This window comes from Sebastes fasciatus, chromosome 1 (assembly GCF_043250625.1).
Source record: "Sebastes fasciatus isolate fSebFas1 chromosome 1, fSebFas1.pri, whole genome shotgun sequence".
NCBI classification, from domain to species: domain Eukaryota; kingdom Metazoa; phylum Chordata; class Actinopteri; order Perciformes; family Sebastidae; genus Sebastes; species Sebastes fasciatus.
Window position 1 is genome coordinate 1,854,106 of NC_133795.1, and position 24,112 is coordinate 1,878,217.

At 44.4% G+C, this 24,112-nt stretch overlaps 1 protein-coding gene across 15 annotated transcripts in view; it reads left to right on the forward strand.

Moving 5' to 3' along the window:
• The window catches only part of iqsec1b (IQ motif and Sec7 domain ArfGEF 1b), a 224,462-nt gene that overhangs the window by 163,003 nt on the left and 37,347 nt on the right, over positions 1–24,112 (forward strand). The window contains exon 1 of one of the 15 annotated variants that reach the window (XM_074630137.1): positions 3,448–3,667. The exons of 12 other annotated variants lie outside the window; for them this stretch is intronic. In XM_074630137.1, coding sequence (XP_074486238.1) covers positions 3,630–3,667 — 38 coding nt within the window. In that variant the 5' untranslated portion in view covers positions 3,448–3,629. Of the gene's footprint in view, positions 1–3,447; positions 3,668–6,399; positions 6,560–17,798; positions 18,468–24,112 lie in introns of those variants that run through there. 2 more of the 15 variants (XM_074630409.1, XM_074630492.1) reach the window with 2 other exon arrangements.

Below are 24,112 nucleotides of genomic sequence, written 5' to 3' on the forward strand. Positions count from 1 at the left end.
CTCTAATGAGCTCCCCTGAGTGGTTAGCAGGCTGATGGAGATGGCCCGGCCTCTCTCTCCTCCCCCTCACTCAGGGTGCCTGCTTCTAATTGGTGGGAGAAGAAAAAGAGAGACGTCAGAATTACGGGAGACAATGCTTTGGTCAAAAGAGAGGAGAAAAAAAAAATCTGTTTCCACCTCATCTGAATGCATCTTCAACCCCAATTATAATTTCTGGCTCAGGCCGGAGGACGACATCAGGCAATATGTCCTGAGCCGGAGGGGAAGGACATGTGTGAAGAGAGAGGTGGCAGGTGTTTGTTTTGTGTTCTTTTGGAAGATGTGAGAGTCACATGTGCCAAATATCTGCTGGTTGCTCAGCTAATTTTCATCATATTGTTGGCAGCTGAATATCAGAGGTCTCCTCATGATCCTGAGCTGGAGAGAAGCTGAACGCTGGAATGATGACGCCCTCTACTGGTCACAAACCATCACAGACAGAAAGGAAAGAAAAAGACTGGACAACTCATGATTTCTATTTCATTTAATTTGTATATACTTTATTTCAGTGCACAAGTTATTTTCTAATTCTTTACACTGCAAATTTTTCTTAAAATATATATTATATATTTATATAAAAAACATTATCACATATAAAAAAGTTCTAAACAAAAGCTTTTAGGTGTGCAGCTTAAATTAATAAAACTACCAGTCTTCCAATTCAGCTGATTATCCATATTAATTAGTTTGTTCATCTATCAGTTACGTGGCACAATTAAATGACTTGGGGTTTAAACTGAGCTGTTGCGGCTGTTTCCTCCCGCTCTGTGAATTATATTATTAGAAATATATTTTTTAAAACATGGATCATGCACAAAAACTGAGTTGACTATTCACATACAAAACATTTAAAGTCATGTTTTAAGATATAAAAAATACGCTTTGAATAACAATTTGTGTCGGATTTGGTTAACAAAAAAGTTAAACTGGTTAGTAAAAAAAAAAAATCCTAGTCTTCACCTCTCATTGCAAAATAATCTATGAATATGCAAATAATTGTTATTACAAAAGTTGAACTGCTTGACACCAGATGTGTCCTACTTCACTGAGAAGTCTTTCCTCGGTGTATGTGAGGTTTCAAGTTTCCACATTACATTTGTGTTGTTTATTCATCCAATGATTACTAGTCTTTGAGTTACTAGTCTTCTAGTACTATACTAGTCTTCTAAACTAGTTGTGATGTCACAAACATACACGTCTTAAAGGTCCCATATTGTAAAAAGTGAGATTTTCATGTATTTTATATCATAGAGCAGGTTTAAGTGCTTTATAAATACTGTTAAACTCAGAAAATGAACAGTAGAAAGACTAGTATAGTCCTTATAAATCAAGATATTTAAATTCATAAGTCTAAAGCTGACTTTCAGTGTTTCAACTTAAAAATAATGCTGTGTGTCGCAATCATATCAGAGTTTCTGTTGGCTCAAAGATAACATGATTGTGAGTTTGTTTTATTGGTGCAAATGGTCCCCATCTCTAGACATGCACTTTTTAATGATACAGCACAATTTTATAATTTAAAGCAGACCCCCTGACAGAGTTCCACGGACCACTCGGGGTCCCCGAACCCCACTTTGAGAATCACTGTTTTACTGAACTTAGCTTTTGAATTGTCATAGTTCCTCTTCTCGCTCCTTTCCTTCCTAAAATAAACTCCAGGTTTTCGTTCACTCAGACTCCTGTAAGCTCTGAAATCTTTTCTCAGCTGAGTGCACACAGCTCTAATCTGTTTCTCCTCTAAAATCAAAATTGCTTTACAACGTTTTACAACACAAAAGCAGTGACTGGCAGCTTCTTTTCTCCACACAGTGACTTATTAACCACAGTCTGATGTATTGATAAGACGTGTCGTGTGAGTGCTGAGTTTATATCTGACATAGCGATGATGTGATGACTATTCAGCCTGTCAGAAAATATCCTGTAATGAGGAATGTTCAGCGTTTTATTACTGAAAGGGTTTTATTCAATAAAAAAAAGAGAAGTGCAAGCATTTAGGAAATGCCTCTCGGGTGTAAAGTGATAACTACCACCTTAAAACCAGGAGGAACTGCTTCTCTTCCCTTTAAAATGTTTCATTATAAAGGAGTCAAATAACACGTAAAGGGGCCAAAAGTTCCCCCGTAACTCTGCTCCGGTTTAGTTAGTGTCCGTCTGCGCAGCATTAACACGCTGCTTCATGTTGCAAGGTGTGAAACGGTGCTGCTGATCCCTGTGATGTCACAAGCTGTCCTGCTTTCAGAGGCTTATTGAGAAAAGGTAGCAAGCTGCTTTATCCTCATTAGCATCATTACGTTATGACGTGCCTCTAGCTATTGTTGTCTTTCTCTGTCTCCCTCCCTCCCTCCCTCCCTCCCTTATTTTTCTGCCCTTTCCTCTGAAGCTAAACAATGCGTATTTTTATTGAATTTGCAAGAGTGAAGAGAGACACGGTGATAAAGAAGTGGTAGAGGACACGTTAGAGCCGCTCATGAGGAGTTTCCCTTCACTGTGTCCTTGTCCTCCGCTGGAAGAAACCACCACTCAGATGCTGTTGAACATGAGGTGCTTAACCTCAATCAATCCAGCGAGGCCTGCGGTGGCTGCAAGGTTCAAACCGCCTCCGAATATTAGTTCCTCTGTAAGATATATAGACTGTGAGAGAGAGAGAGAGTTCAGTAGAGAGGGAACTGGTCGGATTATCATGTTGAGGGAAGTTACAGCTCTGTTTGCTGCAATTGTTCCTTCTTGTTTAGTGTCAAAAGCACCATGATGATCAAATGCAAACAACAGGGTTGCATTTAAGTTTAAAGCTGCAGCTGACTGATTTTACATATCAAAGTCATCATGTAAACTTGTCAGGATACGCCACACGTTTCCGACACCCCAGGGATGTTTACTGTACTCTCTCACCGACTCGCTGGTTACGTGACGGCCACCTCAGCGTGATGTCGGCATGGCTGCAAGTTGATTCTCTTTCTACTTTTTCACTTAAGGCCGCTGCTTTTTGCACTACCTTCATTCAAAATGAACGGGAGGACTTGCGTTGCTTTTATTTGTAGGCATTTTTTTTAACAATTTGGCAAGAATTTGGTTACAATCACTCATTTTATCTTCAAATTTAATAGTAAAATGTCAAATGTTGCTTGTTTCTAACGATGCTATTGGAGGAAATAATCTTAAAGTAGTCTGCTTTACTTTAAAGTATCACTTGTTTGCAGGACGTTTTTGTGCACGCTGTAGAGACAGACTTTCCACACTCTTGCTAAGATGGATATTTTTTGCAGCACGGGGACCGGCGAGGAAAGCTTTAAACCTCGCTGATGTTTTTATAGCCATGGAGCTAAACGGGGACACCACCTGTCAGAAGAAGCCATTAGAGGGAAATCCCATTACCGGTAATCCTATAGGCCCTGTGGTACGAGCACAGCGAACTAGTCTCCACTCTCTCCCTTTTGTCTCTCCGTTTGTCCCTTTTTTTGGCAACCGCCGACAGTCGCGCTACCACATCAGTCGTCGTGGCGACAGGCCCGTGAGTGTGCCAGAGTTAGAAGGGGGCAGGACCCCTGGCAGACTTCCTCCCAGGTGGATAGAGAGGCTCGATCGGGATATTAATGCCGCTCCGTGCCAGCTGCAGTTTACAGTCGCAACAGTAAGTCTTATCCTCCGAGGGCCTGCTGGTCTTCACTGTAACAATTCTCTGTGTGCTTGGTTGGTTTAACTTCCTGCTATTGTCAGATTCAGTGGAGCATTCTTAATTACCAGCTTGTCTTTACAGTTTCAACAATGTTTAAGATCACAAAGTTAGCATTTTTAGCAAATAAGAAGCTTCATATCAACGCTGTGCTGCCGTGTTGTTGTAGCAGTGGGTCTCAGTCGGTTACAGGAGCCATGTCATATCAAGATAACCTCAATACTTGTATGGTGCCGACCAATATGTGTCTGTTAGGGTTGAGTGGTATCTATTTTTTCACACCTTCCAGACATATCTGTGTACAAAACAAGTGGCTTGTCGCTGAAATGAGAATAGCAGGTCCACCTCAAGTGAGCTTCGGCCAAACTTGACAAGAAAGACACAGGAACTTGTCTCGGGTCTTGAGGAGTTGTATAATTTATTCAGTGACAAATAAACTGTACACATACTCCACTGCTACGTTCACAGCTACAGTACAACGTTACTGATAACTTCATACTCGTTACGTAACGTTACGCACACAACCTACAAGTTTTAGTGGCTACTTGTGTAACACATTTTGATTTAAAGAACATCTTGAATATACATTAAAATTCCCCGCTGCTTAGGCCCGACAGGCTCAAAATACACCGGCAGAAATCCTGATAGAGCATCTCTGCATCAGTTTGATAGAAAGAGGAGCATCTGTATTCTTGAATCTGTAGTCCCAAGTATCAAAAACTGTCCAACAAAGTAACACAAGTTACCATTGAATGTCTGCTCAGATATGTAATCTTGTTTACTTATACGTTCTTGTTTGGCTGCTGTGGTTTAGACAACATTTAATATCTGTTAACTTTGACTTTTGTCAATGGAAACATGACTACGAGTCTACAGTCGCACAAGCTCTGAGGCTGTATTGACTTAGGCACAGCTGTGATTTGAGCTAAATGCTAACATCAGTATGCTAACATCCTTAGAGTGACAATGCTAATATGCCAATGTTTAGCAGGTTCATCATCTGAGTTTAGTGTGTTAGTATGCAAACACTAAACACATCTGAGGCTGTTGGGAATGTCATCATATCTGCAGGTATTTGGTCATAAACCAAGGTGTAATTTTGGTCTATTTTGGTTGTTATAGTCGGTCCTGAGGAGGACATGAATGTCTGGCAATGCTTCCAACGGTCGTTGAGATATTTCAGTCTGGATGAAAGTGTTCGACCGACTGACAGACAGACATCGCCGTCCCTAAAGCGACGCCGTTTCTGTGGCTAAAAACGTGTTTCTGTTTCTCAAAGTGAGGTATCACCTAAAGTATAATTTTGGTATTTGGTACCAAATTTCAGGCATCGTGCTGGCAGTTGTGTCAAAATTAAACCAAAACCAAAACCAACACACCATTTGAGCTGAAATCTTAAAGGTCCCAAATTGTAAGAAGTGAGATTTTCTTGTCTTTTATATCATAAAGCCGGTTTAAGTGCTCTATAAATTCTGTTAAAGTATCAAAACGCTCAATCCATGGAGAAATACACACAGTCCGTATTCAGAAACGGAGCTTTTGAAACAAGCCGTCAGGATTTCTGTCCATTTGTGATGTCACAAATATACAATATTTAGATCATTACTCAGTTTCAAACGTAAAGTATTCATGCTTCTAGCGGCATCTGCAAGATTTCACAGACCGGAGAACAAGCAGTCAGAGCTGATCTGAGGTCTGCTGTCCAGCTGCCGTCTATGAGAGCCGGCTGTCAATCACTCTGAACTCCGACCAAATGGTCAAACTAGGCAGCGCTGATCAAATATGAATCAATATTCTGTTACGTTAATGTCTATTTCTCTCCTCAGGTGTTCTCAGAATCATCTTGTAGTGCATGGTTTAGCTGTAACATGAGAAAGTTTATGACGCCGACGCCATTGTAGAAATCTGGTGAAGGAACGCCAAGTTCTGGTCACATGACCGGAGCACAGCCAATAGGAACGCTCTCTCTCTGAAATGACCTGTGATTGGTCAAAGTCTCCCGTCACGGGCTAGATGTTGTAAAGTCTGAAAACAGAGCCATGAGGAGGAGCAGAAGTCTAGTTTTCTCTCAGAACACTTGAATTACAGTATGCTGAAAGGTTATTATGGAATTTTTGCCCAATGATGCCAAAAATATATACTGCCTACTGAAGCTTTAAGTCAGCTATGTTATTGTTATAAGATATCTTATAATTACAATTGCCACCACTTGTGCTTAAATGCTTCTGTTATCTGACGACTGGGCCTTTTTAAGGAAGAAGAAGCAGAACAGCAGAAAGTCAACCTTTTCTCAATAGCCGGATTGATTTTTGTCTGCACTGGTGCTTGTTTGTCACACTCATAATTTACCCTCATGTTTTATTATTTTCCACCTCACTTGCCAAAGAAGTCTGCACATTTTCCCCCTGCAATCAAACTCGGAGCAGCTCATCTCATTAATTACCACACCTTCACCCCCGAGGCGAGGAAATAGCCAGTCTGTGAAATGACTGAATTAAAAAGCTGCACACTCCTCCTGAGTTTCACTGACTCCGACTGTGTGCAGAGACAAACCTTGACCTTGCAGCACCGCCACTCGCCGGGCTGCATCGGGCTGGACACACAACTCTGCCGAGAGGGGAGGAGAGAGAGAGAGAGAGAAGAGGGGAGGGGCCGAGAGAGTCGTGTGGAGAGAGTGACAGAGGGGTTGGGAGAGAGAGGCTCAGAGAACACAGGAGGCACATAGAGAGAGAGAGGTGTGGAGGAGAGGGCCCGAGCCGTCTCTCTCTCTCTGGAGCTGGAGGTGGAAGGATGCTGCTTCGCTTTCATCCTGCCAGCGTCGACTGTGTCCCGGGCTGCCTCTCTCTGCCGGTAGGGCTTTCACTTCTCCTTTCTTTTTTTCTTGTGTCATCTACCTACGTATTCTGCTCTTGGCGTGAGTGTGTGTGAGGTGAAAATAGGAGAGAGGAGAGCGCTGCGGGGCTGCATATACTCTGTTTACACCCGCCGCCCAGGCAGGTGTCTGGCAGAGATGACTGCAGCAGCTGCACTGGCATGCCCCCCCCCCTCCACCCTCCACCACCACCCTCCATCTCCATCCATCTCTCTCTCCTGTAGTCTGATGTCATGGCAGCTGATGTTTGCTGGAGGACACACACACAGCTCGCTGCAAACTAGAGCTGAAGGGCCGTTTCAACTTCTCAGACAGTGCCCGGACTGTTGTTGTTTCCATCCCTCCCTCTCCCCTCCAGTCATGCAGAGGCTGGTGTGTCCTCCAAGCATCGGGGGGGTATTGATTGTTGTTTTTTTGGTTGTCTTTAACTCTGCTGCATCCTCGTCCTTTTTTGCTGAGCACAGTGTGGCCGTGTGATGAATCCCTATTGATCCTTTAAACAGAACCAGGAATAGTTCATTACATCTCTGCTGACCTCGACAACACTCCACTTAGTGCCGTGCCATACTCTCCCCCATTACTGCAAATGAGATGGTGGGTCACTAGCAGTCACTCCTCCGCTTTTAAAACATTTTTCTCTTCTTCTTATATTAATACAGTTTAATAGGTTTTAGCAAAAGCACACATTAATTCATCAATAATGAGTTAGGGGCACCGGCCCGCGGCGCAGGATTATGTGCGACTTGTGTGATCTTTGAGGATATAATTCCATCTCCGAGGCCAGATCTGTTTTTTTATCGGTTCTTGGTTTACGTCCTCAGGGGCAGGATTTTCACGTCGGGTAGATTATGCAGAATTAATCTGCTTGGTATCAGATAATTCTACAATGATGAAATCCTCTGTGGTTATGAATTAAAACGGGCTGTTGTTGTTTCACGCTAACGAGAGTTCACTGAATTTACCTTTTTATTGGTTTCATATATCGCAGCTGTCAAGAAAGACGATTTGTATTCTTGTCCAACATTTACCGAAACATTTTCCTGCCTGCTTTCAATCTGCAACTCGGCCGTTTCAGCAAAACAAACCTGCTGGTGCTCAGAGAGGATAACACATCCTACGTCTCTGCTGGAGGAGCCTTTCCTACCAGTGAAGTGCACTGAAGCATTTAGGCTGTTTTAATGCAAAATACATCAGCATGTGTTCAATAAATCATGGGCCCATCAGAGGAGTTTTCTGAAGCAGCCGAGAGGGAGCCAGGAAGCTGTGACAAACGTATGATGAGTCATCTTGCGTTTTGTTTAAAAAGGCGGGGAGGTGAAGCCGGGCCGGGCCGGGCCAAGGCTCACTCTGCTGGCCTCGTCATTCATTATCACACCAAGGAGACTCTACTCCGTCCGGGGGATAATGATTCTGATTGTGAGGTTGAACGGAATCCAAACCTTAAACACTGACTCATCGCCGCTGCCGCATCACATTTTGTTTTCATCCTCAGAATTGAGTCTTCGTCGTTGTGTTTCGGAGAAGTGGATTTTACGGGGCTCATTTGAGGCAGATCAGGCTGCTGAATGATGTCTCGTTTCACATATGCTCAGCGTGGGAGGATAATCCAGCTCTCAGAATTGTTTGAAAACGAGCATCGGTACAGACTTTGTTTTGTCATGCTAAACTTTGTAAGCTCTGCTACTGTCTACCCATAAGCCCTTGCTTTTTACATTTGTTGTCTATACCTGGACTGATTACATTTCCTAACAAAGTGTCCTCACCTAAACTTCAACAGCATTCTTTATTTGTGGAAAGGCTTTGTTAGAAGTGTCCTCTTGTGGTCGTGTTAACTTTCACACCATTTAAAGCAGGGGTCTCAAACTCGCGGCCCGCGGGCCAATTGCGGCCCGCAAGACGATATTTTGTGGCCCCCACCTTGATATGAAAGTTTAATGTTAGTGCGGCCCGCAAATTTTTTTTTTTTTTTTTTTTATAAAGTTTTTGACAGTGGATAGAGTCTTGGAAAGGGGGGAGAGAGAGAGTGGATGCGGAAAGGGCGGATTCGAACCCCGGCCGCCGCGGTCAGGACCAAGTCTTGTTACATGGGCGCCCGCTCTACCAACTGAGCTAACCAGGCGCCCTCGGCCCGCGAGTTTTATGTGAATGGCAGTTTGCCGTGGAAGGTCCCTTTGTTGCGCGAGCCCGAGCTGAACGAACCTACCAATCACAGTGGGGTATATGGCTCCCGGGGGCGGGCAATCGGCCGGGCTTGATGCAAGCAGAGAAACATTTCACAACAACTGTGGCGGCGCCCGTGTAACATCGCATAAGCTTGATTAAAGCTTGATTTATACTTCTGCGTTGAATCGACGCCGTAGCCTGACGTGCACCTCTCCAGAAATGTAACTACACGTCGCGGCGACGCAGACCGCAACAGCTGTGATTGGTCCAGTCTCTCAGCGATGCTGAGCGGCCAGGAGCCCGGACAACCACAGAAAGTTCAACTTCTCTCTGCCTCCATCTTTTCAATGTTTGTTCACACAAATCCACTCAGATATATTTTCTCTTTTCGGCGTTCCAGTAATGTCAGTAAAAGTTCTGTGGTTCAACAGTTATTAGCTCCAACTCCCTCAGTTTCTGTTTGTAGTACAAGAAGAAGAAGAAGAAGAAGGAAACTCATAGAGACGCCGCCGCCAACTAGCGGCTTGGTGGTGTAATTGCAGAGCAACACAAACACAGCAGGCACAACTTTATTGCGGAGTGACACCAAGTGGAATGAATATATATCTTGTCTTTTTCAAAGCCTGCAGTGAAGAGAAAGGTTGGTGACGAGCACAGACAATTTCAGGAAAAGTGGGAGACGCAATAGAGGCCATGTTCAGAAGAACCGTTCATGTTCTTCAATGTTCCATTCATGTTCAGGACAGTTCATGTTCAGAAGAACCCATTCAAGTTAAAGAACTGTTAATAATGACGTTTGAGAAGATTGTTTTTTTTTTTAACAAAGCTTTTTTTGTGGAATACCTGATGCGGCCCAGCCTCACCCAGACTCTGCCTCCAGCGGCCCCCAGGTAAATTGAGTTTGAGACCACTGATTTAAAGGGACAGTGTGTAGGATTTAGTGGCATCTAGTGGTGTGGTTGCAGATTGCAACCAACTGAGTAAGCCTCAGCTCACTCCTCCCCTTTCAAGACTCCGGTAACGTGAGCCGCCGAGTAACAAACCGCGGTAACGCTGTTCGCCTCGCTCAGAGGTCATCCTTTACCATAGTAACACTACTTTAGGAGCAACAGAAGTCAGACGGCGGCTGGCCGTACCTCGAAATCCTACACACACTGGCCCTTTAGTGAGAAAGTAGCGGGAAGTTGCCACACCAAACAGTGGTGTGGCAAAATTAATTCGGACATCCTCGTGAAGTAGGTGGTGATGATTTCTTTAGCCAGAAGACGAAGCTGGAAAAACAGTCAATCTGTTTATTAAATTATCAAACAGCTGTCAATTGTCGCCCCCAGATGTTTTACAGTTGGTTTTAAATAAGAAGCTTGAGACTGCAACATCAGTCATGCACAAAGTACCAAACATAATGCATTCAGTTTAACCGTCATCAATCTTGTTTACTTTAACTATAAATCTTATCCTTTGAATAAAATGGCCAGTTTTCTACTGTTACACAATGACAAAAGAATTCACATGTCCAAGTTCACAAAATGATCACTATAAGAAAGAACCACCCAGATTTACTTGTGTGGTACAAATCCACTGATTGCGGCAAACAATCCAGCTCCTCAAGCAAATCCATAAAGAGTAGAGATTTAGATAAACTGGCGATACGTGGGCTGTTCTCAAACACAGTTCGTAGCTATTCTTACGAAAAGTAATTCACTGTAATCCATATTTATCCCACAAAATCATTTTTTTTCACGTAATCATGAACCGGGAAGTATAAAGAGTAGGGATGCTAATTTTTAAAAATGTTCTTAACCGATAACCGACCCTTGTTAACCGATTATGAGTCCCCAGTTCACCGTCTGGGAGCGTTAACTTAGCAGCTACGATGCTGCGTGTAGTGTCGCGGACATGCAGCCACTTTCCCAGTAAAAGTCTCCACCGCACATTTAGTTTAGTTTAGCAGGTTGTCAGCTGTGTGTCTGCCCGGAGGAACTTTAGCGAGTGTCCAAGAAACAGTGTGTGTGTTTGTGCTATGTTAGCATCTCTACCATTGCCGGAGGCTTCGTGCTCGCCGCCGCCACACGTAGTCTGAGTAACTTTAGTGAGTTTCCAACAGACCGTGTGTGTGTGTAGGCGGTGAGTGTGAGTTTGTTGGTGGCGTTCTAGCTGTGAACGTAGGTGTAGCAGTGTGTGTACAGTTTATTTGTCGGTGAATAAATGCTATGAAACTACAACTCCTCCGCTCCGCTCAAGCGAGCTGGAGAGACCGGAGCCGACTTCCTGTATCCTGCAACTCCAGCTCCGCCTCTTAAGGTGGAGCCGCTCCTCTGAGCCGCTCAGCTTTTTGAGTTAATTATTAACATTTCTTTTAACCGTTTTAACCGATAGCGTTAATCGGTTAAAATGCTTAATGTGGGTTAACGGTTAAACGGTTAATTATGAACTTCCCTAATAAAGAGCGACAAATGCCGTGTAGGGAGGAGGTCAGGGTGGGTGGGTGGGTCACAAAATACGGGACTTTGGTCCAGAAGACCACCTAAACATAACCAAGTTGTTTCCTGTGAAGGCAGAAGTTTATTTTGAAAAGACTGTATGCATGTAACAAGCGGACATTGCCGAATGTTGCTGGACATTCGTTGGAAAACAAACAAAAAATGAGGAATAACTTTTGGTAAGATCTCAACGTATGAGGACACATTGCGATACGATCACTTTGTCATGATTATCTATCACTATTTAGTCATTTAGGTACGAGGTCTTGATGAACAAACTTCACATTTCTTCACATTTTACTGCATCTCTGAACACATTTTTGCATCCGACCAAATACACTGAACGTGATTGTGTAGCCGGTATAAGACAGTCCTCTGCCTCTCTCTCTGCCCGGTGATAACATGCATGGTTCAGCCAGTGTGCATGTGGATTACAATCTGTTTGTGCATGCCCAGCATCGGCCCAATGGGCGTATGGGATTGGTGTCAACAGGTTGCCATAAGGCTCGGTAACATGTGGCAGGGAAAAGCTGCAGGGGATTATTGTGCTGCTGGTGCTCCTCCGTCTCTTAGATTTATTACCACCATTACTGTCAGCAGACATAACAGGCGTCCTGGAGACGCTGCACAACGTGAACGATGGTGTGTCATATTGTTTTAGTTTCACTTGTTTCAACCAGACTGCAGTTACAAGTGAACTATTGCTCCTAAACATGACAGCAAAGACGCTACACAAGAGAATATTCCATCATATTACAAGCTGTGGCTGCAGTGAATGTTAGGCTGAAAGATTCATGCTAGTTTCCTCTGGGATGAAATCAGGCTCACACTGTAATTGTGGGGCAATTTAACACGTTCTGGATGTGTAATTTGGGTCCGTTGAGCTTGTGAAGTTGATTATTTTGACCTCAGATTGAAGCGATTTGCAGGCTCGTAGCCCCCTGTAGCTGTTTTTTACTGACAAACACTTTAATTCAGATGTGTTTCAGATTAATATATGCAAAAATATAACAAACACAATGCACAGAAACATAGATGAACCCTGTTTTTGTGATTGTGATTCTTCAAACTGGGATGCATTTAGATAAGCGCCCAGTTGACCTAACCTTATGAGGTTGCCCCGGTTCATTTGTGCACATAAATTACAAGAACGGGCTCTAAAAGCCGAACATTCGATAAACGGGTACTTGAGTTGAGGTGCCCTGGTCGCCTATAGGGGATTAATGCAGCGGATGAACTGCAACGTCTCCGGCTCAAGTTCGCCGGAGACTTTTATTGCATGTCATTCCCCATCTCTCTCGCCCCTCATTTCCTGTCATCTTTCTATCGTTCTACCGACCAAAGAAAATAGTTGTCCTATTTTCTCACCTGTGCTTTCAAAGACGTCTCTCTAACAACGTAGCCTAAAGTATGAAACATGTCAGAGGTGTCGGTGTCGGTGGTGGTTTTAGAATCAAGTAGCAGTTGTGTGTTTTTTCCACTGCGTTTGTAGCCAGATGCTCCGTGGTGATTGGGGCTCGGCTGCCGGCTTTCCCATGTGTTCCTACCGCAGGAAAACACTTCCAGAAGTTCAGATGATCAGTTTCCAGACAGTGGAATGTGAAGAGAGGAGATGCACCGCAGGATGTACCTCTGGATACCTCAGTGTCAAGGCCGTTACACACCGGCCACCCATTAATTTACACGGCAATATATTGTTTCAAACTGTTATTTTTATGATGAATACTTTCACAAAGAACACGAATACTACGTGGTAAAAAAAGCATAATTGTTTTTCATAACAAGGTTGATTTTCTGAGTTTTTTTGTACCGCCAATAAAGGCATCAACCAATCACAATGTGCGGCACGGGTTGAGCTGCGCCTATATATTAATGAAACAACAACACGGAGGCTCCGTAGTCCAAACCAAGAAAGCAAACTTTATTACTCCTTTCAACCTTGACAAAGGCAGCACAGACCAGATCCACTCCTTCCCTTCATACATTTCACAATAAAAGCCTGAGACATATAATATTCACAGACGAGTATTTTACATTTTCACACCCTGGAGTGTAAAGGCCTTTAGACTAGCAATACCTAATCTCTATAAACAGATTCTGCATAATGCAACGGGACAAGATGTTTGGTATCGGAAGTGTTCTTGTTTCCGTTTTTAGTCCAAGTAGTATTGACCAATCAAGTTAGAGCAGGCTTTGGTTGAATGCAGGTAAACAGTCCATGTAGAGAGCAAAAGAGGTGGAACACGTTAGCCAATCTGGGAACCCAGCGGCTATCGTCTGATGATGATTTAGCTTCATCTCTCAAATCCAGTCTTGCATTTCAAGTTGCTAATCAGACTGTAAACAATGAGCGGCACACAGAGGAGGAAGTCTTGGCCCGGATCTCCTCCGGCTACACCGGAACACCAGAAATATAGTCTGTTGCCCCCAGAGGTTAAATCATCGTTGTATGAGCCAAATTCAATTTGTAGTGAAATATCGTTTATTATGTTGATATTTACTCATATATTCTATTTTGAATATTACAAGTATGTATGTTTTTGTTACTGTAAGAAATACACATAAGGGCCTTTAGGACAGACTTCAAGTACACTTTGTGACAGTTAGTAGCAGCTGGGCAGAGTGGAGCCGCACGGTTTCCCGACCGTATTGTGTAGACTACATGGTGGAACGAGTTGTGGATTAACCTGTGGACTGTTAAAGTATGTCGAGATAAACAGCGGCGTTTTTGGGAAGAAATGTTTTTGTTTTCACCAACTTGTACGAGGGAAAGCGGATCAATAAAAATCCCTTTTTGCTTTCACCTACGAGCGGTGTCAGTGTGAGCTGTGTGCAAAGTACAGAAACACGTCAACTCAAGGTTTACACTCTGCTAGTAGGTTGTGGATGCTACAGTTGTTAAACCGATAGAGAAATAGGTTTCGAGATTGAGCAATACCAAAACTTGTCACATCCAAGAACTCCTCCATGATGAACACCTACACTGAATTCAACTTCAATCTGTGCTGCAATCATTTTCAAGAAATACTTTTTTGCATTCCTCAGTTTTTTTAATTTCCATTGAAATGCACCAGACACATTCCTCATGGCCACAGTCCAGCTTCATTTGGTGATAATCTCTTTCCATGGAGAGGAAACTGTGTGGTGTTTTTAGGTGTATAGGTGTCCTCAGGGAAGGGAAGGGAGACACAGGAGGGTGGAGTGATCCTACCCGGCGATTATGTTTACACGGCAGGTCCTGTCAGGCTGTTCAGTTGGCACATATTCAGAGACCGCATTCATCCCCTCAGGACAAAGATACTCTTCTGTAGAAAAACATTATTGTCTTCGGAGAATTCTCGCTGAGACAACAACTAAAGTCTAAAAAACAGCCAGAGGTACGGTAGACACCAGTGCACTCTCTCCGCCTCCCACATCCGGCCTCTGGTTGATGAATAGTCGCCGGGGTCATGTGGAACTCACCTCGCTAAAAGCTGTTGACAAATGGTTAAAAGGAAGCCCCCTCAAAGGTAGTTTGTGGAAAATAATGACTTGAACGGAGTACAGAAATGTTCCTTCCTGCTCTTTTTGATATATTGAACTGTCCCGTCCTTAAAAACAATTACCAATATCTCCTCTTCATGACATCCATATTTCTCTAGCTCGGGGAAATAACTTCTGCTGACTGTCCGAACCATATTTCACCGGAATGGAAAGTTGCTGAGATTTTAGTGTTCTTCTTGGACATAAATGAAACTGATCCTCCCAACCGTGCTGAGGCCGTATATTAGAGGTCCTTCAGGGTTACCTACCACACTGACAGACACTCTACATATGCTGTCATCCATGTCATAATCATCGGCGTCATTGTCAGGCAAATGCAGCAGAAGCATTTAGCTTCCCTTTTCTGGGAAAAGCAGCAGTCGTCACACCTTTCATAATCTGTTACACGAGATCTTTGTTCTCTGGTAGCGTTTAGTTTGCAGCGTGACTTTGCATGTTTGAACACCGCCCCGCTCGGCCTGCTCGGATATGTTTTTGGAGGTTCATCTTTTTAGACGGCAGGAACATCCCAGACGGGAGCGCAACAAGCTGACACAAGTTGTCTTTACACGGTGGACTGTGGAGCAGCAGGGCCCCTCGGTCTGGAGATGTGCAGAGAGGAAGTACTGGTTCAAAAGGTTAGCAGGGGGTCACATCTGAAGAGGAAGTGTCCAAGGGGAGGAAAACGGATCTCCAGGGGCGGGAAGAGTCAACCAGAGGTCACTTCATCACAAAGTCCAAGTGCTCAGGATATATTAAGACACACAGGAAGCGTTTTAGTGGCTCAAACAGATTCCTCTTAAATCCTCCTCTTCGTCTTTAAAGTCCGTGTAAAACAAAAATAAATCAGCATTTTGTCACACCATAGAAAAATGTGTTACGAACCACTCAGTCAGATTTGGGGTTCTGTTAACGATGGTTCCACAGCGTCATCATCAGTTTAATGGTCTAACTCCACAATCCAGCACTACAATGTTCACAGTCTTTTCACATGTTTTCAGTGATCTTTTTCCAACATTTATAATGACTTTAGAAACACATTTCCTTTACGGGGCCTTTTAAAAGAACTGGCATCGCCTCTGTCTCCCTTATGTTGGTATGCAGGAGGAATACTTTGGACCTGTTTATGTTGCTCATAAAGACTAATATTGACAGCTCTGCCAGATGGGACACACAATTAGTCTAATTAACAAATGCTGCACGGACCGACAGGACAGGACGCGCTCGGCGGCAACATAGATCGGAAATGCAAATGCGGTGTTTACTGGCTTAACGACGATTTGATGTGCTCGAGCGTGATTTAAGGCGAGCGTTTTCTAAACCTGCATCAGCAGATTTATGTGAAGTAGATTGTGCAGATTGACTTGAACATATGGTAGAGAAGTCTTTTTGGAGTACCAGGGATTAGACTCAATAGAGGCAATGAATGGGAGTCAAATGATCGGGCTACAGCATCAGTTTTATGTGTCTCTAGATTGTGTAATGGTTTTATAAACTCTTTGCTGATAATCCTTCAGGAAGTGAGAGAGAATTTCTGGATAAACAATTGCTTATTTACACATTCAGCAGACATGACATTTGAAGTGGTGTTTCTGGCCTCCTGGTGAATGTGAGGCCCATATTCACTCCTTTCAGCTCGTTTTTGGTCTCCACCAGCTCCTGTGGAAAAAGTCTGGCTCCTTAGTTGCTAGACGTGCGACTCTCTTCACTAGCTGGTCGCTAACTTTGTCTGCTAGCCATTATGTGCTGGGTACTGTGGGCTTAGGTCTGCTGGAAACAATGGTGATGAAAGTCGTGGAAAGCCATACAGTGAATGTGCTAACCAAAAAACATGTGCTGAAAGTGGCTAAAAAAGTTCCTATTGATGAATCCGGTAACCGCTTTAGTCTGTTCTAAAACCATCTAGCGGCGCCGCCATGACTGGTTTAATCAGTCAGCTCCTAGACAGTGTCTTTAGCCCGCTAACGTTAACTACGCTACACTAAGCAGTGTTAACTTAACTAACTTGTTTCAGCAGGCTAACGTCAAGCAGCTGAGAACTTCTCAGGTTCCTCCCGAACTCCTGATTGTTAGGTTGTAGCGGGCTCAACCGATTTTAAAGCCAGAGTGAAGATACTGGTATCTTATGAAACTACGAAACCTGATGAATCCATCGGTACCAACCATGTCAGACTAGCTTGTAGTGAAGGAGGTTAAATAACACTCCAAACTTACGCTCAATTTTGATGAGGAAAAACTGGCATGTCCATTTTCAAAGGGGTCCCTTGACCTCTGACCTCCAGATATGTGAATGATAATGGGTTCTATGGATACCCACGAGTCTCCCCTTTACAGACATGCCCACTTTATGATAATCACATGCAGTTTGTGGATGCAGCTGCAGCTGTTGTTGTCTGTTGGGCTGCAGTTTGCCATGTTATGATCTGAGCATATTGTTTTATGCTAAATGCAGTACCTGTGAGGGTTTCTGGATCAATATCTGTCATTGTTTTGTGTTGTTAATGATTTCCAATAATAAATATATACATACATTTGCATAAAGCAGCATATAAGCCCACTCCCATGTTGATTAGAGTTTTAAATACTGGACTAATCTCCCTTTAAGGTACATTTTGAACAAATGTGTGATTAATTACCGGTAATTGTGATGAACTATTTTGATCGATTGACATAGAAACAAATGTATTAATTTAAATAGATCAAGCTTTAGATAGTTGTGGTTTCTGCAGCAGAGATCACACTAATAAAGTTATAAGTGGTAAAAAAATGCTCTGTGTTTGTCCGTCTCGGTACTTTTAGGTCATTCAAGTTGGAAGAAGCATGAGTTATTTTGTGGCTCTCTGTATTAGTTATAAGTATTTGTAATTTGATTTTAAAATGGAAAACCCCACTCAGCCTCTCAGCCTGTCGCACGCTGTCTCATGAACACTGAGCTATATTTGCTCCGTCAGTATTTAACTATAACTCAGTGGGCGTGTCCCGCTCTGAACTACTTCCCTCTTTCTTTAAGTTCACCCAGGAGGTGTCAACTGACAGCAAGAGAGGGGAGCTGTAGGTGCCACGTTCTGCATTTTTTTACACTCTGCAGTAAAATAAAATAGAGAAGTATTTGGTGTCAGATATTCCGCCTGACGTGACGACTGGAAGAGATAATTACAGGAGAAAACACAGCGTAGTGTTTCAGTGTCAGGAGGGTGGAAGCCAGAAATAATCAGCCAGGGTAATCAAGTGTGTCACACCAGGCTGCCACTCCCTTTCCCCGCTGACGGGCAGGCACACACACAGCCGGCACAACGCCGTCACACAACCTTTCTACCAGTTCAGCCCTGTCGGCTCTCCTTGGCAGAGGTGAGAGCTCCAGCAGGAGGGCAGGGGGAGAGAAAGGCAGCCTTTATTACAGATGCCAACATCAACAGCAACCAGAGCCAGCGAGTAGACAGAGGTGCTGCCTGTCCTTCAATAGCCTCAGTGTGTGTGTTCTACTATATACGCCACAGAAAGAGGGACGGACGGGGGCCGGAGCTGGCAACGCAGGGCTGGGTGGTGCATGCTAGTAGCCACACCAACCAGAACTACATCCATCCACGCTCCTCTGGAAACCCATCAGTGTGAAGGAGAGGAGTTCTGCCTGTTTGGACATCTCCCTGGAATCAAAACTTTAGGTTAGGTTGACACAGATCTGGAGTCAGCTGTACTTTACTTGAGCTTCTGTACGATGAAGGTATGTCTCTCATCCTCCCTGTAATCTTGTTGTGGGTTGATTTTGATTGTTAAACCTCGAGCATCTCTGGTATCCTTCATGTCAGTGCCACTGTGCTGCATAGAGAGAAACTGTTCCCTGGAACACAGGATGACATTTAATTTGTCTCATTTCCATTTCTGTCTCTGACATTTTGCGGACTATATCCTGTTAGGCCTGAACCAGATGGGGTTCGGCTCTTCCTCTCTCCCGGTAGATAATAGACAGTCCTGTGCCTCGCAGCAGATGATGTACAGCTGCTACCCGATTCCTTTCCCCCTCACTTGGATAAAATGCCCTTGAAAGCAGCACAGGGGGCAGCAGGCGGATCCGTAGCCCGTCACGCCCGCTCAGCTCGGACCTCACACTGCATCGTTTTGGCCCTGATGGGTCCTGCTCAGAGCGGACGGCCTAGGGTTCTGCCCATCAGTCACGCTGGCAGCAGCTCTCGGTGCCGTGATGAGCAACGAATGACATGAACGGGAGGATGAGGAAGACGGAGCTGTAGGGTTACGCAGCAAATTGTGCTTTTCTCCCTTCTTTCCCCGTTCACCTCTGGCCCGGTGTCGGCCCATCATACAGTTGTTGTTGTTGTTGTTGTTGTTGTTGGTGTCCGCAGGCTTTTTGTCATCACAAAAAATCTATCTTTTACTTTTCAGTACCTTAGTGAAACATTTAATTCAGTATTGACGTGTATAAACTAGGGTTATTATAGAAAACTGAAACTAAAATGAAAATAAGCCGTAAAAATATATATTTAGTAAACTGAAACTAAATAAAACGATATCCTTTAAGAAAACTGAACTGAAACAATACGACCTGGTTAACAAGCTAATAAAAATTAACGTAAATTCTTTTTAACTATAGTATATCACTGTCGAAAAAAGGAGACACCATAAATTTCCCTCATCTCTCGTGACGTTGAACCACAGAAGTTGAACGGACTTGACCGTCTGGGAGACGGCGCTGTGCCGAAATTGCTTCACACTAAAGCAGTGCCAAGATTCAACATGAAATAATTAAGGGCCCAAACACGCCAAGCCGACATCAACGAACTAGCGGTGATGAAGGCCGACTGTTGCGTCGCCTCATGTCGCCTTTGTATTGGCCAATAAGTTGCATTTGAACACACCGCTAGTACAGCCTATTTTGAAAGGACACTGCATGCATAGTGCATATGCATATTGACACGCCGTCCCCGGTCCGTCCAAAAGAAACGCAAGAGGGGAACCCCGTGGGGTCGGTCTCCGATGCCGAGGGGTGCTGACCAAGCGGCAGTATTTGAGGAGTTGAAAATTCTAAACTACTAGTTCTCCAGCCCACCTGGAATTAAATCCCATTTCATCCAAATAGTCTGACGCACCAGGTGCCAGGAACAAACGATTTCACATGCACTGCTGACGACAGACGCAAAAACAGACACTCGACCGACGTATTGAGTCAGGTTCTGGGTATTTGTGTTGCTGTTAGGCGCCGCTCCAGACGCCACACACGCCTTGGAGCCTCAAAAAGAAAGTGAAAGAAATCCATGAAAACCTCAAACCACATTTAGAAACTCCTGCAAACGCACAACGTTTTCCAATGAATTTAATTACTCACCTCAGCCTCTACGTGACTGTTCTGTTACTCAGTAGTTTTAAGTTTGTTGTTGTAAGATGAAAATTTGGCGAGCCTGCTTGTTTGGTTTGTTTCCGACTCATGTGATCAAAACATTTAACAATAAGTCCAGAGCATTGTGAAGTCCAAAAGTCAACATTGAAACATGAAAAAAAGATAAATTTTTTAAGTTCACATGTTTTTATCTCACAAATATTCTGTTTCAATCCATATTTGTTGGCATTTAGCCTTTCAAAAACAACATTTTTTGTTTGCCCCCACACAGAGGAAGGCACTGACAAGTCATATTCATTAAAGAAAGTTGATTTATTAAAAGAAGACTAATTTAATATACTCAATTACTTTACTCAAATTGTTGATTTTGTACAAGGATTTGTCATTTCTTTTGGGGTGATGACGTCAGAAAATATCGGGTGGGGGGTAGGGATGCACCGATACCACTACTTTTTTTCAGACTGAGTACAAGTACAAGTACTTACATTTGGGTACTCGCCCATACCGAGTACCGATACGAGTACTTCTCTGTGCCTAAAGACCCTCGTTAACAGCCAGCTGGAGGGTGTGAGCGACACACGGCAGGCTGGGGAGTCCCACATACGAGGCGGTGCGCCACCACCGGCTCTAGGTCGGCTTGGAAAGGCTCGGGGCGAAGCTGCTTCCCGGGGCTGCGGACAGTACTTTGCCAGGTGTTTTTATATGTCTGTGGACAGAAATTGTTACCGTCATAGCGTGCAAGATGCAGTCACGAAACTTTGAAAGTTGAGATCAGAACGAAGGCAGAGTTTGAAGATGGGTGTGGTCCAAGCACGGGGTCCGGAAGTAAGGTAGTGGGAAGTGGGGAAGGGGCCTTCATTTGGCATCAAGGCTGGTGTTATCCAGCGGGTAACCTCCGGGGCCGTGTACAAGGGTGCAAGCAAAGCCTCGTGGCGCAGTGAAAGTGAGGGCCGGCGCGCGCTGGCTGAGGTGGGATCCTGGCCCTGCGGGGTCGGGCGCACCACCGGCCCGTCTCGCCTGCACCGTCAGGGAGGTGGCGCGTGAGCTAGTGGATAGGACCCGAAAGATGCTGACAAGAGGTTAACGCCACGCTGCCGTAAGTGGTATCGGTGCCGTTGTATCCGAGCCGTTTTGTGAGTACGAGTACATGAGCACAGTATTATCCCCCTAGTGGGGGGGCGAGGGGCTCATCTTTTCTTAGATACAAGTAGGGAGGGCTTCAAGGAGGTTTGGGAACCACTGCTTTTTACTACGTTAGTTGCTCTGCCCGTCTAATAATGAGGCAGATGGGTTGACATTGGAGTTAGTTGAAAGCCCGGTGCATCTCAAACAGACGCTGAAGGGTGCCTCGGCGTGTCGGTATCAGACGCCGAGGGTCACTGACCACGCTGATGTATTTGACGAGTTAGGAGTGAGAATGGGTCGACTGTTTCGATGGTCAAGAATCAGATTTTAAGCCAACATGAAAAGTTGTAAAGGTTTGAACATCTACAAATCCATGACAAATGAGCAAAGCTGTGTGATTCAGTCAAAACCTCTTTAGTTTTAGTGGTTGAAGAGTAAAATCAGGTGGCACCAAATTACCACAGTGATCCAGATATGAGGATGTAACTGGTGTGTGTACTCTTACTTTTATTTTTAGTCTTCATGTCATGAACTGTGTGTTCATCTTCGAGTTTAACGTGCCTTATCTTTTCCATTCTCCTCCTCCTCCTCGATGTTTTGTCTTCTCCTCCTTCACACATAGCCGGCGTCCGTCCATCCTCAGACACAGTCTGGGCACGCTCAGCCGCGCTGCTCCTCCTGGAATAGCAAAATGTTTATGAATACTAATGAGGCAGCAGCTCGTCCACCAGCGCCTCGAGTCTCTGTCTCTGCGAGGCTCTCATCTGTCCTCAGTGCAAACCAAACATGTCAGGGAGTGTTGTGTAGTTCTGCACATGACGAGAGAGAGACGAGCCGTTTGTGAATGTTATCGAGCTTCACCTGCTGGAATCTGATTGTTAGGGAGTTTTTTTCTGAGCATGCCGATGATGCAGTGTCACTCTGTATCTACGGAGGACATCTGAAGTATGCTTCCTGTCCTGAATCATGAGATAGCATCAGGGTAGTTCAGATTGTGTGCGCGGCGCTCAGACCTGACAATAACCAGCACTGGAGATGGGAACTGATGATAAAAAGCTCAACCCTGCGGCTGAGCACGAATACTGAAAGTCAGGCACCATGTCAGGATTTATGCCCGGCCATGACATTGATTGGTTTTTGAGTCAGAGGCAGAGCTATACCTTATTTTCTCTCTCTCGCTGAGATTAAATCTGCCTGGATTATTTTAAAGGATAAATTTGGTTTATTACAACAGCCGTTTGTCCCCCAGGGTCATAGCATCATTTGTGTATGGACTTAAAAATTCTTGAAAAGTCTTAAATTCAGTTTCATCAAAATCGTCTTACCATGTGTTCATTTATTGAGGTCTTACGTAATGTCAAATGTATGTATAAAATGTATGTTATATTGAGCTGTTGACAGAATTTGACATTATACACATATTAACCTACAAGTGTGATTCCAGTGGATTCTGCAGGAGGCTGGTAAATCTTTCTGTGTGGCGTTTCAGTCAACACGATGTTCGTGTATCGTTAGGATGTGCGCCGCTAAAAGAAGCGTCTGTTGCTGCGTTGGCCTTCTTAATCAGTTTGGTAAACGGAGACTGTTGCCTTTTAAGTGTTTGTTTTCAGCTCCTTTACCTTCTGTCTTCGTAGACCAGCTGGAAAGTCCCGTGAGAAGTTGCTGTGGACTTTGGTGAAGTGGCGCTCAACCCATTCCTCATGAAAATAGTATATCTTTTGCCTTTTATTGACTATTCTCTACAGTCATAGTCGGATCTGGTGTGCGCTTGCTCGTCTGCTAACATCGGCTAACTTTACGGCGTCTCTGGTGGAACCAAACTTGAAAGCAGCGTAACTCGTTTAATTGACAGCTGATTGTGTCAGAAGGGGGCGGCATGTCTGTGAACGTGATTGGGTAAAAATCTAAACAAGTTTACAAAGTGACTTTGTGTTATCAAAGTTCTGTACATGTTCTTTGAACCTTTAGCGAGCCGCTCAGAAATGGCTAGCGAGCTACTGGTAGTTGGAGAGACCCCTGTTAGAGACCCCTGCTTTAAAGCTACCTCAGCCTCTACCTGAGGTTCTCAGTATTTTTACCTCTCACTACAGTGCTGGTGGCTTAATGGTGTTGGTTTGGCTCCAGAGCCTACGGACGGCTCAGGAACAGGAAGGAAGAAGAGTTACAGCTGGAGGATTAGCAGAGATAAGCTGAATAACTGCACACTGGTCAGAGGGGCTACCAGCATCAACATCGAACAGACTCAATGCCATATGGTCATCAACATAACATCCATCTGAATCAGCTCCCAACGCTGCAGCTCAATGGCTTTCACTTAATGGGTGCACAAATGTATGGATGCTCGCATGCAGTCGGTTTTTAACATGTGGTGCATCTTCTATGTGTTCTACGCTGGCCGGGAGCAAACATGCATGTGCATCATGGCAGCCAGTGGTCAGTTAAATTAATCCCCTCTCTCTCTCTCTCTCTCTCTCTCTCTCTCTCTGTCTGTGGTGGAGAGGCTTGAGGCTGAGAGGGCAGGGCCACCGCCTCCCTCTGAAGGCCACACGTGGGTGGGTTCTGAGCTCAGGGATTACAGGGCTGAACCGGAGCCAAACAGCTTTACAGCGGACAGACAGTCGGCCTGCCGGGCCACGCTCGGTCCGGGGCTGTGGGTGACGCAGCTGGAGGCCGGCCAAGAGCACGAGGGCTGCCGCCGCCTACGTCTCTGTTTTCATGTCAAAATGCACTTATTCCCCGTAGTGTCTGTAAACAGGACATGACTCTTTCACGGGAGATAATTATACATGTGCTGACATATTATTGGTGTGCCCTACGCAACTGTGAAAACACGCTAGAGTATTTGCTCCAAGTTGGTGTACGTAGGCAGGGTGATGGAAAAACAGCAATTA